Source organism: Oncorhynchus gorbuscha, linkage group LG22 (assembly GCF_021184085.1).
Source record: "Oncorhynchus gorbuscha isolate QuinsamMale2020 ecotype Even-year linkage group LG22, OgorEven_v1.0, whole genome shotgun sequence".
Classification (NCBI taxonomy): domain Eukaryota; kingdom Metazoa; phylum Chordata; class Actinopteri; order Salmoniformes; family Salmonidae; genus Oncorhynchus; species Oncorhynchus gorbuscha.
Genome location: NC_060194.1, coordinates 32603913 through 32623581, shown reverse-complemented (window position 1 = coordinate 32623581; position 19669 = coordinate 32603913). Strand labels below are relative to the sequence as shown.

General features: G+C 44.8%; 1 protein-coding gene across 1 annotated transcript in view; it reads left to right on the top strand.

The window, feature by feature from the left end:
• Window positions 1-19669, top strand: part of LOC124009958 (complement C3-like) — a 61399-nt gene that overhangs the window by 32147 nt on the left and 9583 nt on the right. Inside the window, exons 19-24 of the mRNA XM_046322225.1 lie at window positions 6055-6194; window positions 13384-13590; window positions 13696-13756; window positions 14653-14733; window positions 18800-19003; window positions 19400-19478. Of these exons, the coding sequence (XP_046178181.1) occupies window positions 6055-6194; window positions 13384-13590; window positions 13696-13756; window positions 14653-14733; window positions 18800-19003; window positions 19400-19478 (772 nt within the window). The remainder of the gene's footprint in view (window positions 1-6054; window positions 6195-13383; window positions 13591-13695; window positions 13757-14652; window positions 14734-18799; window positions 19004-19399; window positions 19479-19669) is intronic.

Genomic DNA, 19669 nt, shown 5'->3' with positions numbered 1-19669 from the left:
ACAATGCAGTTTTAAGAAAAAGAAGTGTTAAGTAAAAAATAGATAAGTCAAAAATTTAAATAAAAAGTAACAAATCGGGTTGGATTGGGTTCAAGTCCGGGCTCTGGCTGGGCCACTCAAGGACATTCAGAGACTTGACCCGAAGTCACTCCTGTGTTGTCTTGGCTCTGTGCTCAGGGTCATTGTCCTGTTGGAAGGTGTTACGAATCCCTTTTGGCCGGACAGTCTAGGGGGGGATGGTAATGAGACCCGTAACATAACTCATGCAATTTATAATAGTGACAAAGTAAAAGTGTGAACGAAATAACCACGACAACTGAAATCTACCGTCAAACTCAGGGTTTATTAATAAACACACGGTAATGGGGGGAGCAGGAAAAGGGGCTGAACTGGACCCAAGGAAAGAAACAATAAGTATTCAAAAACACCCCTAAGCTAGACTAGCCTAATTTAACAGCTAAATAACTAACCAAAAATACAGTGGGTGGTCCGCCCAGTTCTAACTAGTGTATTTAACAAAGTTTACCTACGGGTAGTGTATGCTCATGGGCAACTTGTCTTGGTTCCCCCTTTTCCCACCAGCAAACAAACAAACACCATAACCAAAAACAATACTCACAGGTGATGACAAAGTGCTATGGAGGTGCTCAAACAAAAGATAGCTCAATACATAAAGAGAGTGAAACAGAGAGATCTACAGACATGGCATTTACAGAGAGATTGAGCTCCACAGCAAACAACTGACAGGGTTTTTAAACAAAGGGAAAGGAACAGTGATATGGTAGGAAACAGGAGGAGGTGTGTCTTCTGATTGATGCTTGATTGGTGACTGTTTGGGGAGTGATGATTTTCACCTGTGAGGGGAGAAGGACAGAAAAGAACACAGGATACATACACACACACAGGATACCTGTATCTGTAACAGAAGGTGAACCTTCACCCCAGTCTGAGGTCCTGAGCACTATGGAGCAGGTTTTCATCAAGGATCCCTCTGTACTTTGCTCCGTTCATCTTTCCCTCGATCCTGACTAGTCTCCCAGTCCCTGCCACTGAAAAACATCCCCACAACATGATGCTGCCACCACCATGCTTCATCGTACGGATGGTGCCAGGATTCTTGCAGACGTGACGCTTGGCATTCAGGCCAAAGAGTTCAATCTTGGTTTCATCAGACCAGAGAATCTTGTTTCTCATGGTCTGAGAGTCTTTAGGTGTCTTTTGGCAAACTCCAAGCAGACTGTCATGTGGCGTTTACTGAGGAGTGGCTTCCGTCTGGTCACTCTACCATAAAGGCCTGATTTGTTGGAGTCCTGCAGCGATGGTTGTCCTTCTGGAAGGTTCTCCTATCTCCACAGAGGAACTCTAGAGCTCTGTCAGAGTGACCATCAGGTTCTTCGTCACCTAACTGACCAAGGCCCTTCTCCCCCGATTGATCAGTTTGTCCAGGCGGCTAGCTCTAGGAAGAGTCTTGGTGGTTCCAAACTTCTTCCATTTAAGAATGATGAAGGCCACTGTGTTCTTGGGGACCTTGAATTCTCAGAAATGTTTTGGTATCCTTCCCCAGATTTGTGCCTCGACACAATCCTGTCTCGGAGCTCATTGGACAATTCCTCATGGCTTGGTTTTGCTCTGACTTGCAGTGTCAACTGTGGGACCTTGTATAGACAGGTGTGTGCCTTTCCAAATCATGTACAATCAATTGAATTTACCACAGGTGGACTCCAATCAAGTTGTAGAAACATCTAAATGAGGTATTTCTTTTTTTTTTTTTATACATTTGCCAGAAAAAAACTGTTTTTGCTTGGTCATTATGGGGTGTAGATTGATGAGGATTAATTTTTATTTAATCCATTTTAGAATAAGGCTGTAACGTAACAAAATGTGGAAAAAGTTAAGTGGTCTGAATACTTTCCAAATGCACTGTATATTTCCTTATTGAAGCAATGCAATTAGAACAATACTGAATGCAAACATGTTCAACATATTTAGCAAATATGGGTCAGGCTATTTAACAAATTAGGCTATAGGCCTAATGGACTAACATTGAAATTGGAGTTTATGACAATGCAATACATAAAAGACTGTAAATACACAACTTGAAGCAACCACAGTGGTGTAGTAGAGGGTATACGCATACGCCATATACCTACTTATTTTGCAGTAGTGATAGCATATATACTCTCTTCTTAATCCCCACAATGCGTATCAAAGTAGTGTAGGTAAACACTGTATCAATTAATAGGCTGATGGAACAGATCAGAATGTTGAGCTTAAAATGTTGATAAACTATTATTTATTCACATTTTAGGAGCAGCAATGGAAATATCAGTTTGAAATTTAGAAAGAGAGAAGATCTGAAGATGCAACAACTATCATGGGTTGCTAAAATGACTAGGATAATGCCTTTGTCTGCTAGACAATGAAAGAAGGTTGAAAGAAAACTAATAGAACAGGAGAACGCATATGAGGAAGTCTTTATAAAATAATTTCCTCCATGTTTCTATGGTCGGATTTTGGCTATAGGCTACTTTGAAGCAAGGGAAGACATGCCTCATAATATGAACTAAAATGTCCAGGTTTCAAACAACTAAGAAACAGGAAAAATATAACGATGCTAATAATAGGCCTAACCGTCTTTTCTGGTAGATGAAAAGGCTTTCCCAAAAACCTTCTCAATTAAATGTTAACTTGCTACGAAAGCCTTTTGCAAACTCAATATTATGTGCAGGCACATGCATGGAAAAAGTACTCAATTGTCATACTTTAGTAAAAGTAAAGATACCTTAATAGAAAATAACTCAAGTAAAAGTGAAAGTCACCCAGTAAAATATCACTTGAGTAAAAGACTAAAAGTATTTGGTTTTAAATGTACTTAAGTATCAAAAGTAAATGGAACTGCCTAAATGTACTTAAGTAAAAGTATAAACCATTACAAATTCCATATACAGTGGGGAGAACAAGTATTTGATACACTGCCGATTTTGCAGGTTTTCCTCATTTTTATCATAGGTACACTTCAACTGTGAGAGACGGAATCTAAAACAAAAATCCAGAAAATCACATTGTATGATTTTTAAGTAATTAATTTGCATTTTATTGCATGACATAAGTATTTGATCACCTACCAACCAGTAAGAATTCCGGCTCTCACAGACCTGTTAGTTTTTCTTTAAGAAGCCCTCCTGCTCTCCACTCATTACCTGTATTAACTGCACCTGTTTGAACTCGTTATCTGTATAAAAGACACCTGTCCACACACTCAATCAAATAGACTCCAACCTCTACACAATGGCCTACACAATGGCCAAGACCAGAGAGGGTGTAAGGACATCAGGGATAAAATGGTAGACCTGCACAAGGCTGTGATGGGCTACAGGACAATAGGCAAGCAGCTTGGTGAGAAGGCAACAACTGTTGGCGCAATAATTAGAAAATGGAAGAAGTTCAAGATTACGGTCAATCATCCTCGGTCTGGGGCTCCATACAAGATCTCACCTCGTGGGGCATCAATGATCATGAGGAAGGTGAGGGATCAGCCCAGAACTACACGGCCAATGACCTGAAGAGAGCTGGGACCACAGTCTCAAAGAAAACCAGTAGTAACACACTACGCCGTCATGGATTAAAATCCTGCAGCGCACGCAAGGTCCCCCTGCTCAGGCCAGCGCATGTCCAGGCCCGTCTGAAGTTTGCCAATGATCATCTGGATGATCCAGAGGAGGAATGGGAGAAGGTCATGTGGTCTGATGAGACAAAAATAGAGCTTTTTGGTCTAAACTCCACTCGCCGTGTTTGGAGGAAGAAGGATGAGTACAACCCCAAGAACACCATCCCAACCGTGAAGCATGGAAGTGGAAACATCATTCTTTGGGGAAGCTTTTCTAAAAAGGTGACAGGACGATTGCACCGTATTGAGGGGAGGATGGATGGGACCATGTATAGCGAGATCTTGGCCAACAACCTCCTTCCCTCAGTAAGAGCATTGAAGATGGTTCGTGGCTGGGTCTTCCAGCATGACAACAACCCGAAACACACAACCAGGGCAACTAAGGAGTGGCTCCGTAAGAAGCATCTTAAGGTCCTGGAGTGGCCTAGCCAGTCTCCAGACCTGAACCCAATAGAACATCTTTGGAGGGAGCTGAAAGTCCGTATTGCCCAGCGACAAACACAGGTTTCTGTACCAAATATTAAGTTCTGCGTTTCTGATGTATCAAATAATTATGTCGTGCAATAAAATTCAAATGAATTACTTAAAAATCATACAATGTGATTTTCTGGATTTTTGTTTTAGATTCCGTCTCTCACAGTTGAAGTGTACCTATGATAAAAATGACAGACCTCTACATGCTTTGTAAGTAGGAAAACCTGCAAAATCGGCAGTGTATCAAATACTTGTTCTCCCCACTGTATTAAGCAAACCAGATGGCACAAATTGCTTTTTAACATTTTTTGACAGATAGCCTGCGGCACGCTCCAACACTCAGACATAATTTATAAACAAGGCATTTATGTTTAGTGAGTCCGCCAGATCAGAGGCAGTAGGGATGACCAGGGATGTTCTCTTGATAAGTGTGTGAATTGGACCATTTTCCTGTCAAAATGTAATAAGTTATTTTGGGTGTCAGGGAAAATGTATGGAGTAAAAAGTACAATACCACAAAAAACTACTTAAGTAGTACTTAAAAATACTTTTATTTAACTACTTTACACCACTGGCAGAGCACATGTCTCTTTGCCATTCCAGTCTCCAAAATGCACTTTTCGGTGGTGGTATAATTTCCACAAAAATGTTAAATTGTTTGTCTACATTTTTTGTCATTGTTGTTCTGAACCCACTGCCCGCAAGTCGTAGTTAAATTCTCATCTACGCTTCAGAAGCAAAACATTGTGTCATTGGGTTATATGACCACGTATCCTCCCCGACAAACTTCCCTCCTTTTGTTTCTGTCTTAAGTAAGTATACCAAACATAACATATCATAGGAATTGGAGGGACACAAAAAACATCTACTCAGAGCAACCAGGCTGAATATTTATGTATTACTCAATTTACAACACCGTAGTTAAATAAACACCACTGTATAAATTATAATCCACATTGTCGAACAAAAGTTTTAAAATTATGTCACACTGTGAGATTACAATGAGGTTAAAAGTATTTGTTGCACTTTGCACAATTATTTTGCACTATGGCAATGTTTCACTTGTTTTATTTTGAAACCATACAATGCTAGCTTAAAGGACAAGTTAGCATTTTTTTTTCTTGACCTAATCTCACATTTTTTAAATGTAAATGTAAAAAAAAAATGTTTTTTGCAATTTCACTTGGTTTTGAGAAACTTAGCCCACCAGCGATAGACTTCCTCAGGCTTGTTCTGCTGTGCCAGTGGACAGATAAAACATGATCAAAGGCTCCAAAAACACAACATTTCATCCTTTTAGAAACGTCAATGCACTCAGTATAGTGATGCAGGTATGTAAGTGTTGTACACATGAAATTGTGTCCTTCTGAACTTTATCTGCAATGTTATATTCCATTTTGTTGGAAAGAGCGATACTTTTCCTTGTGCGAGCATGAGAGTGCTTATAGATAGCACGTGCATGCTCGCTCACGGAAGGTATCGCCAGTATTACTCGCTGGTGGGGTATCTGGGCACTTCTATAACATGCCATTTACATCAGAAATAGAGATTTGGTTTTTAAAAAAGCTAACTGTCCCTTAAGGTTGCATTTGGGCCTATTTTAATTATGGTTTATTCAGATGTTAATTGCACCACCAAAAACGTAGGTAAATGTTTGCCCAATAGGTTTGAGTTTGAGTTTGAGTTATGATGAAGTAAGACAGTTATACTGCATAAGCTCATGGGAGACTTATGTTATATTTTTCAAGAATCAAAGGATTCATTGAAAAGACCATCGAGCAGCAGAAAATATCACAGGTTGTACCTCTTTGGCCATTATCAAACAACCCCAGATGACAATTAACAACTTGTTATTTATTATGACATGATCAGTCTGAAACACAGTCGTTAAAACTATATTTTTCTGTTTGCAGGTGTATGTGTAGCAGAACCTGTAGAAATGACTGTTGTAAAGAACTTCTATGTGGACCTGCGCCTACCATACTCTGTTGTAAACAGAGAACAGGTGCAGATCAAAGTAGTTATACACAACTACGATGAAGAGTCTCAAAAGGTAGATGTCTTGTTTGAAGTCGCTTGATCAGTAAGGCAGTCACTTTAGGCCGATGACTATATATACACTGCTCAAAAAAATAAAGGGAACACTAAAATAACACATTCTAGATCTGAATGAATGAAATATTCTTATTAAATACTTATATAACTATAGTTGAATGTGCTGACAACAAAATCACACAAAAATTATCAATGGAAATCAAATTTATCAACCCATGGAGGTCTGGATTTGGAGTAGCACTCAAAATTAAAGTGGAAAACCACACTACAGGCTGATCCAACTTTGATGTAATGTCCTTAAAACAAGTCAAAATGAGGCTCAGTAGTGTGTGTGGCCTCCGCGTGCCTGTATGACCTCCCTACAACGCCTGTGTCATGTTTGTCATTTATTATCATGTCTTGTCCCTGTGCTCCCCATTCTGTTCGTTTCCCTCTGCTGGTCTTATTGGGTTCTTTCCCCCTTTCTATCCCTCTCTCTCCCCCTCCCCCTCTCACTCTCTCGCTCTCTCTTCTCTCTGTCGTTCCGTTCCTGCTCCCAGCTGTTCCTATTCCCCTAATCATCATTTAGTCTTCCCACACCTGTTCCCGATCCTTTCCCCTGATTAGAGTCCCTATTTATTCCTTTGTGTTCCGTTCCTGTCCCGTCGGTTCCTTGTTTAGTATTCACCATGCTGTGATTGCGTTTCGCCCTGTCCTGTCGTGTTTTTGCTGTGATTGTGTATCGCCCTGTCCTGTCGTGTTTTTTGCCTTCATCAGATGCTGCGTGTGAGCAGGTGTCTCTGTCTACTACGGCCTGCGCCTACCCGAAGCGACCTGCAGTCTGTGGCCGCTTCTCCAGTTATTCCCCTCTACAGACTAGAGGATTTCTGTTATTCCCTGTTTGGACTTAAATAAACTCTGTTTCTGTTAAGTCGCTTTTGGGTCCTCTTTCACCTGCATGACAGAAGGAACCGACCAAGGAATGGACCCAGCGACTTCAGACGCTCGTTACACTGCCGTCGAGATCCAAGGAGCCATGCTCGGCAGACACGAGCAGGAATTGTCTGCTGCTCGCCATGCCGTGGAGAACCTGGCCGCTCAGGTTTCCGACCTCTCTGGACAGTTCCAGAGTCTACGTCTCGTGCCACCTGTTACTTCCTGGCCTGCCGAGCCTCCAGAACCTAGGGTTAATAACCCACCTTGCTACTCCGGGCAGCCCACTGAGTGCCGCTCCTTTCTCACGCAGTGTGAGATTGTGTTCTCTCTCCAACCCAACACATACTCTAGAGAGAGAGCTCGGGTTGCTTACGTCATTTCACTCCTTACTGGCCGGGCTCGAGAATGGGGCACAGCTATCTGGGAGGCAAGGGCTGATTGCTCTAACAAATTCCAGAACTTTAAAGAGGAGATGATTCGGGTTTTTGACCGTTCAGTTTTTGGTGGGGAGGCTTCTAGGGCCCTGGCTTCCTTATGCCAAGGTGAACGGTCCATAACGGATTATTCTATTGAGTTTCGCACTCTTGCTGCCTCTAGTGAGTGGAACGAGCCGGCGCTGCTCGCTCGTTTTCTGGAGGGACTCCACGCAGTGGTTAAGGATGAGATTCTCTCCCGGGAGGTTCCTTCAGATGTGGACTCTTTGATTGCTCTCGCCATCCGCATAGAACGACGGGTAGATCTTCGTCACCGGGTTCGTGGAAGAGAGCTCGCATCAACAGTGTTTCCCTGCTCCGCATCGCAACCATCTCCCTCCTCTGGCTTTGAGACGGAGCCCATGCAGCTGGGAGGGATTCGCATCTCGACTAAGGAGAGGGAACGGAGGATCACCAACCGCCTGTGCCTCTATTGCGGAGTTGCTGGACATTTTGTTAATTCATGTCCAGTAAGAGGCCAGAGCCCATCAGTAAGCGGAGGGCTACTGGTGAGCGCTACTACTCAGGTCTCTTCATCTAGATCTTGTACTACTATGTCGGTCCATCTACGCTGGACCGGTTCGGTGCTACATGCAGTGCCTTGATTGACTCTGGGGCTGAGGGTTGTTTCATGGACGAAGCATGGGTTCGGAAACATAACATTCCTTTCAGACCGTTAGACAAGCCTACGCCCATGTTTGCCTTAGATGGTAGTCATCTTCCCAGTATCAAATTTGAGACACTACCTTTAACTCTCACAGTATCTGGTAACCACAGTGAGACTATTTCTTTTTTGATTTTCCGTTCACCGTTTACACCTGTTGTTTTGGGTCATCCCTGGCTAGTATGTCATAATCCTTCTATTAATTGGTCTAGTAATTCTATCCTATCCTGGAACGTTTCTTGTCATGTGAAGTGTTTAATGTCTGCCATCCCTCCCGTTTCTTCTGTCCCTACTTCTCAGGAGGAACCTGGCGATTTGACAGGAGTGCCGGAGGAATATCATGATCTGCGCACGGTCTTCAGTCGGTCCCGAGCCAACTCCCTTCCTCCTCACCGGTCGTATGATTGTAGTATTGATCTCCTTCCGGGGACCACTCCTCCTCGAGGTAGACTATACTCTCTGTGCTCCCGAACGTAAGGCTCTCGAGGATTATTTATCTGTGTCTCTTGACGCCGGTACCATAGTGCCTTCTTCCTCTCCGGCCGGGCGGGGTTCTTTTTGTTAAGAAGAAGGACGGTACTCTGCGCCCCTGCGTGGATTATCGAGGGCTGAATGACATAACGGTTAAGAATCGTTATCCGCTTCCCCTTATGTCATCAGCCTTCGAGATTCTGCAGGGAGCCAGGTGCTTTACTAAGTTGGACCTTCGTAACGCTTACCATCTCGTGCGCATCAGAGAGGGGGACGAGTGGAAAACGGCGTTTAACACTCCGTTAGGGCATTTTGAGTACCGGGTTCTGCCGTTCGGTCTCGCCAATGCGCCAGCTGTTTTTCAGGCATTAGTTAATGATGTTCTGAGAGACATGCTGAACATTTTTGTTTTTGTCTATCTTGACGATATCCTGATTTTTTCTCCGTCACTCGAGATTCATGTTCAGCACGTTCGACGTGTTCTACAGCGCCTTTTAGAGAATTGTCTCTACGTAAAGGCTGAGAAGTGCTCTTTTCATGTCTCCTCCGTCACTTTTCTCGGTTCCGTTATTTCCGCTGAAGGCATTCAGATGGATTCCGCTAAGGTCCAAGCTGTCAGTGATTGGCCCGTTCCAAGGTCACGTGTCGAGTTGCAGCGCTTTTTAGGTTTCGCTAATTTCTATCGGCGTTTCATTCGTAATTTCGGTCAAGTTGCTGCCCCTCTCACAGCTCTTACTTCTGTCAAGACGTGTTTTAAGTGGTCCGGTTCCGCCCAGGGAGCTTTTGATCTTCTAAAAGAACGTTTTACGTCCGCTCCTATCCTCGTTACTCCTGACGTCACTAGACAATTCATTGTCGAGGTTGACGCTTCAGAGGTAGGCGTGGGAGCCATTCTATCCCAGCGCTTCCAGTCTGACGATAAGGTTCATCCTTGCGCTTATTTTTCTCATCGCCTGTCGCCATCTGAGCGCAACTATGATGTGGGTAACCGTGAACTGCTCGCCATCCGCTTAGCCCTAGGCGAATGGCGACAGTGGTTGGAGGGGGCGACCGTTCCTTTTGTCGTTTGGACAGACCATAAGAACCTTGAGTACATCCGTTCTGCCAAACGACTTAATGCCCGTCAAGCTCGTTGGGCGTTGTTTTTCGCTCGTTTCGAGTTTGTGATTTCTTACCGTCCGGGTAGCAAGAACACCAAGCCTGATGCCTTATCCCGTCTGTTTAGTTCTTCTGTGGCTTCTACTGATCCCGAGGGATTCTTCCTTATGGGCGTGTTGTCGGGTTAACAGTCTGGGGAATTGAAAGACAGGTTAAGCAAGCACTCACGCACACTGCGTCGCCGCGCTTGTCCTAGTAACCTCCTTTTCGTTCCTGTTTCCACTCGTCTGGCTGTTCTTCAGTGGGCTCACTCTGCCAAGTTAGCTGGTCATCCCGGTGTTCGAGGCACTCTTGCGTCTATTCGCCAGCGCTTTTGGTGGCCGACTCAGGAGCGTGACACGCGCCGTTTCGTGGCTGCTTGTTCGGACTGCGCGCAGACTAAGTCGGGTAACTCTCCTCCTGCCGGTCGTCTCAGACCGCTCCCCATTCCTTCTCGACCATGGTCTCACATCGCCTTAGGCTTCATTACCGGTCTGCCTTTGTCTGCGGGGAAGACTGTGAGAGCCGCCAATAAACGCAGGATTAAGAGTCCAAGGTATTGTTGCGGCCAGAGAGTGTGGCTTTCCACTCGCAACCTTCCTCTTACGACAGCTTCTCGTAAGTTGACTCCATGGTTCATTGGTCCGTTCCGTGTCTCCCAGGTCGTCAATCCTGTCGCTGTGCGACTGCTTCTTCCGCGACATCTTCGTCGCATCCATCCTGTCTTCCATGTCTCCTGTGTTAAGCCCTTTCTTCGCACCCCGTTCGTCTTCCCTCCCCCCCCCGTCCTTGTCGAGAGCGCACCTATTTACAAGGTACATAAGATCATGGACATGCGTTCTCGGGACGGGGTCACCAATACTTAGTGGATTGGGAGGGTTACGGTCCTGAGGAGAGGAGTTGGGTTCCGTCTCGGGACGTGCTGGACCGTTCACTCATCGATGATTTCCTCCGTTGCCGCCAGGATTCCTCCTCGAGTGCGCCAGGAGGCGCTCGGTGAGTGGGGGGTACTGTCATGTTTGTCATTTATTATCATGTCTTGTCCCTGTGCTCCCCATTCTGTTCGTTTCCCTCTGCTGGTCTTATTGGGTTCTTTCCCCCTTTCTATCCCTCTCTCTCCCCCTCCCCTCTCACTCTCTCGCTCTCTCTTCTCTCTGTCGTTCCGTTCCTGCTCCCAGCTGTTCCTATTCCCCTAATCATCATTTAGTCTTCCCACACCTGTTCCCGATCCTTTCCCCTGATTAGAGTCCCTATTTATTCCTTTGTGTTCCGTTCCTGTCCCGTCGGTTCCTTGTTTAGTATTCACCATGCTGTGATTGCGTTTCGCCCTGTCCTGTCGTGTTTTTGCTGTGATTGTGTATCGCCCTGTCCTGTCGTGTTTTTTGCCTTCATCAGATGCTGCGTGTGAGCAGGTGTCTCTGTCTACTACGGCCTGCGCCTACCCGAAGCGACCTGCAGTCTGTGGCCGCTTCTCCAGTTATTCCCCTCTATAGACTAGAGGATTTCTGTTATTCCCTGTTTGGACTTAAATAAACTCTGTTTCTGTTAAGTCGCTTTTGGGTCCTCTTTCACCTGCATGACAGCCTGGGCATGCTCCTGATGAGGTGGCGGATGGTCTCCTGAGGGATCTCCTCCCAGACCTGGACTAAAGCATCCGCCAACTCCTGGATAGTCTGTGGTGCAATGTGGCGTTTGTGGATGGAGCGAGACATGATGTCCCAGATGTGCTCAATTGGATTCAGGTCTGGGGAACGGGCGGGCCAGTCCATAGCATCAATGCCTTCCTCTTGCAGGAACTGCTGACACACTCCAGCCACATGAGGTCTAGCATTGTCTTGCATTAGGAGGAACCCAGAGCCAACCGCACCAGCATATGGTCTCACAAGGGGTCTGAGGATCTCATCTCGGTACCTAATGGCAGTCAGGCTACCGCTGACGAGCACATGGAGGGCTGTGCGGCCCCCCAAAGAAATGCCACCCCACACCATGACTGACCCACCGCCAAACCGGTCATGCTGGAGGATAGCGGAGTCAATCACCACCTTCCGGAGACACCTGAAACCCCACCTCTTTAAGGAATACCTAGGATAGGTTAAGTAATCCCTCTCACCCCACCCCCCCTAAGTTTTAGATGCACTATTGTTAAGTGACTGTCCCACTGGATGTCATAAGGTGAATGCACCAATTTGTAAGTCGCTCTGGATAAGAGCGTCTGCTAAATGACTTAAATGTAAATGTAATGTAATGGATGTTGCAGGCAGCAGAACGTTCTCCACGGCATCTCCAGACTGTCACGTCTGTCACATGTGCTCAGTGTGAACCTGCTGTCATCTGTGAAGAGCACAGGGCGCCAGTGGCGAATTTGCCAATCTTGGTGTTCTCTGGCAAATTAAAAACGTCCTGCACGGTGTTGGGCTGTAAGCACAACCCCCACCTGTGGACGTCGGGCCCTCATACCACCCTCATGGAGTCTGTTTCTGACCGTTTGAGCAGACACATGCACATTTGTGGTCTGCTGGAGGTCATTTTGCAGGGCTCTGGCTGTGCTCCTCCTGGTCCTGCTTGCACAAAGGCGGAGGTAGCGGTCTTGCTGCTGGGTTGTTGCCCTCCTACGGCCTCCTCCACGTCTCCTGATGTACTGGCCTGTCTCCTGGTAGCGCCTCCATGCTCTGGACACTACGCTGACAGACACAGCAAACCTTCTTGCCACAGCTCGCATTGATGTGCCATCCTGGATGAGCTGCACTACCTGAGCCACTTGTGTCGGTTGTAGACTCCGTCTCATGCTACCACTAGAGTGAAAGCACCGCCAGCATTCAAAAGTGAACAAAACATCAGCCAGGAAGCATAGGAACTGAGAAGTGGTCTGTGGTTCCCACCTGCAGAACCACTCCTTTATTGGGGGTGTCTTGCTAATTGCCTATAATTTCCACCTGTTGTCTATTCCATTTGCACAACAGCATGTGAAATGTATTGTTCCCTTTATTTTTTTGAGCAGTGTGTATATGTATATATATATATATATATATGAATGGACAAAGCCATCGATCACGTGACACCATTCATTCCTATGTGAAGACTCAATAGGCCATTGAAGCCAAATGAATTCAGTTAACGTTAAGATGGTGACATAACATACGCAGTTTGACCTAGTCCAGGAAGTGACGTTGGCGGCCATCTCAGTGCTGCCTCCTCTCATTGAGTAACTCAAGTTGAAGGCCGACTGGGGTATTGCAGAATGCCATTATCAACTGAATGATCCTTATAACTTCTGTATGTGATTTAAAAACAATCCGTTCAAGGACAAACATCTGGTGTATTAGAAGCCATTATTGGTACCATCATTGTCTTCAATTTGTATTTTTACACAGATTGTAATTTTTCCATTCACTATAATGGGGGATCCTATTTATTGCAAACAAGGCCTGCAGCCCGCGGTTGGCGTTGAACTTTCGTGGCTTCAATGAGAGGGGACATTCTCCCCTGATTTAGACACAACTTAAATAACTTCTCATCTCTATTTGTAGGTCACAGTTTTGTTAAAGACCAGTGAGGATCTGTGCACAGCAACGAATTACAGAGGATCCTACAGGGAAATAATTAATGTGGACAAAAAGTCACAGAAAGTCCTGTACGTCACTGTCATTCCCATGAAACCAGGCAAACACCAAATCACTGTAACGGCCCGGAGCGAGTATGATAGAGATGGCATAGAGAAACAACTTCTTGTTGTGGTGAGGCTGCCTGCACCTGTTCGTGATGCTCACAGTTTAGTTGAGGACACATAAAATGTTTCTTTAAAATGTTTCTCTCTCTCCCCGTTTCTGCTCATATCATAGCCAGAAGGAGTGGAGATGGCCAAACTAGAGGAAAGGTTGTTGCAACCAGATTTTATGAACGGTTTGGACCAAAACAGCTGTTTACCCTCCATTAGATCTTAAAAAATAACATGGCTTAAAGGAGTGGTTCAGAACTTTACAACTTGATGTTAGATGGTTCCTCACCTTGAAAGTATTCTATGGGCGAGAGAAACTGTAATCCATGGTTCGGTTTAATTTAAACAGAACTTTACAACTTGTTGTTAGATGGTTCCTCACCTTGAAAGTATTGTATGGGTGAGAGAAACTGTAATCCATGGTTCGGTTTACTTTAAACAGAACTTTACAACTTGATGTTAGATGGTTCCTCACCTTGAAAGTATTGTATGGGTGAGAGAAACTGTAATCCATGGTTCGGTTTACTTTAAACAGAACTTTACAACTTGATGTTAGATGGTTCCTCACCTTGAAAGTATTGTATGGGCGAGAGAAACTGTAATCCATGGTTCGGCTTACTTTAAACAGACACAACAAAATGCAGCGAACTTCAGCCACTACAAACTAACAATCAATGGAAGTATGGCTAATGTATTTTTTTACATTAAAATGGCCATATCACCTGTATGTAAGATCAAACCAAATATGGAGTTGATTTGAGTTGATTTCAGGCGATTTGTTCTGAGAAAAAAAACATGCTCAAATGCCTTCATCACATCCATTGATTGTTAGCTTGTGGTGACTAAATTTAACTGAAGTTTGAAGTGGCCGTTTAAAGAAAACCGAACTATGGATTACAAGTTTTAAAATCCTGAACCACTCCTTTCAAATGTATTAAGGCCATTGTCGAGAATGTGCCAGAATGTCCTCCTGAGATTACACAGAGGCCTAAATCTATGATATCAACAACATTGGTTGATATTATGTAGGTGTGAACATATAATTGGTTATTTTTGTGTTGTTCCCTCTCAAATGAAACAGGGAAGCAGACAGGAAAAGTTGACATTAACCTGAAGAACAAGCTTCCAAGCACAATGTCAAGTACTTACATCACTATAGAAGGTATCCTCAACCTAAAAGATTGCTTATTCTAATAAAAATAAGTGTGTTGTGACTACTATATATTTAAAAGAAAACATTAATGAAACAATCCAATGGTTTTTGATGTTTTGCTGTCAGTGTGTAGCCTGGTGGAACCAGCCTCATCGCTGAGTTTACCATTCTGTTTCACTTCATGTATCAGTCTAGCCTTCCTCCAATAGATGGGTATTTGGAATAAGTTAGCAAATGACTGATCAAATCACCATCCTCTCAGAAGCAATGGGTGGGTTTATGACAAAATGCCACGTGGCCAAACACTGTGCTTTGAATTCGGCCGTCCTCTGATTGGTTGATGGTGATCCAATTTCAGACAAGTACGTTTTGAATAATGCCCCTCATTACAGACGTTGGCTCAAAACAGAAGTAGGCCAGACTGATATGTGAAGAGAAATGGAGTGGTGAAATCGAATCAAATTGTATTTGTCACATGCGCCGAATACAACAGGTGTAGTAGACCTTACAGTGAAATGCTTACTTAGAAGCCCTTAACCAACAATGCAGTTTTAAGAAAATACCAACAACAACAAAAAGTAAGAGATAAGAGTAACAAATAATTAAAGAGCAGCAGTAAATAACAATAGCAGGGCTATATACACGGTACAGAGTCATAGTCAATGTGCGGGGGCACAGGTGTCGAGGTAATTGAGATAATATGTACATGTATGTAGAGTTATTAAAGAGACTATCAAATCAAATTTATTTATATAGCCCTTCTTACATCAGCTGATATCTCAAAGTGCTGTACAGAAACCCAGCCTAAAACCCCAAACAGCAAGCAATGCAGGTGTAGAAGCACGGTGGCTAGGAAAAACTCCCTAGAAAGGCCAAAACTAGAGAGGAACCAGGCTATGTGGGGTGGCCAGTCCTCTTCTGGCTGTGCCGGGTGGAGATTGTAACAGAACATGGCCAAGATGTTCATAAATTACCAGCATGGTCAAATAATAATAATCACAGGCAGAACAGTTGAAACTGGAGCAGCAGCACGGCCAGGTGGACTGGGGACAGCAAGCTTGTTATGCATAGATAATAACAGAGAGTAGTAGCAGCGTTCCGGGAGGGGAGGGGGGCCTATGAAAATAGTCTGGGTAGCCATTTGATTAGCTGTTCAGGTACCGCTTGCCATGCGGTAGCATAGAGAACAGTCTGACTAAGGTAGCTGGAAACTTTGACAATTCTTAGGGCCTTCCTCTGACACCACCTGGAATACAGGTCCTGGATAGCAGGAAGCAATGTGAAGGAAGCGGTGATGTACTGGGCTGTGCGCACTACCCTCTGTAGTGCCTTGCGGTCGGAGGCCGAGCATTTGCCATACCAGGCAGTGATGCAACCCGTCAGGATGCTCTCGATGGTGCAACTGGAAAACCTTTTGAGGATCTGAGGACCCATGCCAAATCTTTTCAGTCTCCTGAGGGGGAATAGGTTTTGTTGTGCCCTCTTACCGACTGTCTTGGTGTGCTTGGACCATGTTAGTTTGTTGATGTGGGTGCCAAGGAACTTGAAGCTCTCAATCTGCTCCACTACAGCCCCGTCGATGAGAATGGGGGCGTGCTCGGTCCTCCTTTTCCTGTAGGCCACAATCATCTCCTTTGTCTTGATCACGTTGAGGGAGAGGTTGTTGTCCTTGCACCACATGTTCAGGTCTCTGACCTACTCCCTATAGCCTGTCTCATCGTTGTCGATGATGGGGCCTACCACTGTTGTCATCAGCAAACTTAATGATGGTGTTGGAGTCATGCCTGGCCGTGCAATCGTGAGTGAACAGGGAGTGCAGGAGGGGGCTGGGCACGCACCCCTGAGGGGACCCCGTGTTGAGGATCAGCATGGCAGCATGTGTTGTTACCTACCCTTACCACCTGGGGACGGCCCGTCAGGAAGTCCAGGATCCAGTTGCAGAGGGAAGTGTTTAGTCCCAGGGTCCTTGGCTTAGTGATGAGCTTTGAGGGTACTGTGGTGTTGAACGCTGAGCTGTAGTCAATGAATAGCATTCTCACATAGGTGTTCCATTTGTCCAGGTGTGAAAGGGCATTGTGGAGTGCAATAGAGATTGCATGATCTGTTGGTGCGGTATGCAAATTGGAGTGGGTCTAAGGTTTCTGGGATAATGGTGTTGATGTGAGGCATGACCAGCCTTTCAAAGCATTTCATGGTTACAGACATGAGTGCTATGAGTCGGCAGGCTACCTTAGTGTTCTTGGGCATAGGGACTATGGTGGTCTGCTTGAAACATGTTGGTATTACAGACTCGGACAGGGAGAGGTTGAAAATGTCAGTGAAGATACTTGCCAGTTGGTCAACGCATGCTCAGAGTACACATCCTGGTAATCCGTCTGGCTCTGCAGCCTTGTGAATGTTGACCTGTTTGAAAGTCTTACTCACATCGGCTGCAGAGAGCGTGATCACGCAGTCATCCGGAACAGCTGCTGCTCTCATGCATGTTTCAGTGTTACTTGCCTCGAAGCGAGCATAGAAGTTATTTAGCTTGTCTGATAGGCTTGTGTCACTGTGCAGCTCTCGGTTGTGCTTCCCTTTGTAGTCTGTAATAGTTTGTAAGCTCTGCCACATCCGACAAGCGTCGGAGCCGGTGTAGTACAGTTCGATCTTACTCCTGTATTGACGCTTTGCCTGTTTAATGGTTCGCCGGAGGGCAATGCGGGATTTCTTATAAGCTTCCAGGTTAGTGTCCCTCTCCTTGAAAGCAGCAGCTCTTCCCTTTAGCTCAGTATGAATGTTGCCTGTAATCCATGGCTTCTGGTTGGGGTATGTACGTACAGTCACTGGGAGGACAACGTCCTTAATGCACTTATTAATAAAGCCAGTGACTGATGTGGTGTACTCCTTAATGCCATCGGAAGAATCCTGGAACATATTCCAGTCTGTGCTAGCAAAACAGTCCTGTAGTTTAGCATCTGCTTCATCTGACCACTTCTTTGACTGAGTCACTGGTGCTTCTTGCTTTAATTTTTGCTTGTAATTTTTGCTTGTACGTATCTCTGTGTGTGGAGTAAATGTGGTCTAGAGTTTGGTTGCACATTTAACATGCTGATAGAAATGAATTAAAACTGATTTAAGTTTCCCTGCATTAAAGTCCCCGGCCACTAGGAGCGTTTTCCTGTTTGCTTATGGCAGTATACAGCTCATTGTGCGTGGTTTTAGTGCCAGCATCGGTCTGTGATGGTATGTAGACAGCTACGAAAAATTCAGATAAACTCTAGGTATATGATAAGCAGTAGACCACACTACCTCAGGCGAGCGAAACCTTAGATATCGTGCACCAGCTGTTGTTTACATATATGCATAGGCCCCCGCGCCTTGTCTTACCAGAGGCTGCTGTTCTGTCCTGCCGATGGAGTATATAACCCGCCAGTTGTATGTTCTTAACGTCGTCGTTCAACCACGACTCGGTGAAACACAAGATGTTACAATTTTTAATGTCCCGTTTGGAGGATATACGTCCTTTCAGCTCGTCCTATTTATTTTCCAGCGATTGAACATTAGCTAGCAGGATGGAAGGCAAGGCCAGATTAGCCACTCGTCGCCTGATCCTACCAAGGCACCCGGATCTTTTTCCATGAAATCTCAGTTTCCTTCTCCAACGAATCACAGGGATCTGGGGCTGGTCGGGTGTCTGTAGTAGTATATCCTCTCATCCGACTTGTTGAAGAATAACCTCAAAATCAATCAAATCAGCTCTTTTTGGTTATAAGAGACGGTAGCAGCAACATTATGTAAAAAACAAGTTTAGAACAAAAAAATAGCATGCTTGGTTGAGAGCCGATAAGACGGCAGCCCTCCCCTCCGGCGCCATTGTGACCGCAGCGATCATTCTGGTTCTACCAGGCCCAGTGTATATATAACAAAATAATGTACATGTGGGCTAATAAGCATTATCCGGTATAGGCTGCATATATCGGGTAAACCCGATCACTACAATTTTGTAGCTAGCATGAACGGTGTCATAGATTACAGCATTTGGAATTTGCCTTTCTAAAACAAGAAAACACAAGTTTAAAATGTTGTCTTGGATTAGGGGACGCCCTGGCAGATACAGTAATCAACTCCATTGGTGGCGCAGTGCTGAGTAAACTCATTAAGAAGCCGGGTGGCTGTGTAGAGCAGAACCTGGTTTCAATGACTGCCCCCATCATCGCCACACACTACCTGGACCACGCCAATGCCTGGGAGGAGGTGGGAGTGGAGAAGAGAGCTGAGGCGCTTGATTATGTAAAGCTAGGTGAATATACTGTACCATAGAGGCATCACCTGCTTTCTTTGGTGGACATGTGTACATGTTATACCCCTGAAAGGAGGAAATAGATCCCATGGAGATGTAGCTTCGGCTTCAAGTTGCTTGTAATGAGTGAGCTGGGAAGCCCTGTGCGCCCCTATACGAATTCCTAGGTATAACCAATCGAACGCAGAACAGACATCAATTGAGTACACAGATCGCATTATCAACCTTCAGATAAATGAATAGATTATTACATACTGGTACGCATTATGATTCTCTATTATTATTTTGTTATTATTAAGGCACTTTTAATTCTATCACATATAATCAAACGTCCTTTTCTCTTCCTCTCTTTCTCCAAATATTGCCTCCACTCTCTCATGTTGTTGATTTCCATAGGCTATCAAAGACACCTTAGTTACAAAAACTCTGATGACACGTATCCTCCATATACAAATGGTAGAATCCCAAGCACATGGTAAGTGAATTTATCAGTTTTGTCTCACTGGGCCTCAATTGTCATTGGTGTATGCAGTTGCATGAATGGTTGTGTATCATTGTAGATTGCTTTACCTGCATTATGGTGGTTAGTTACAATTGTTAAACACATCAGCCTTCTCTTGTGAAACAGAGAGCCACACATCAGCGTTCTGATTCCTAAAACTTATG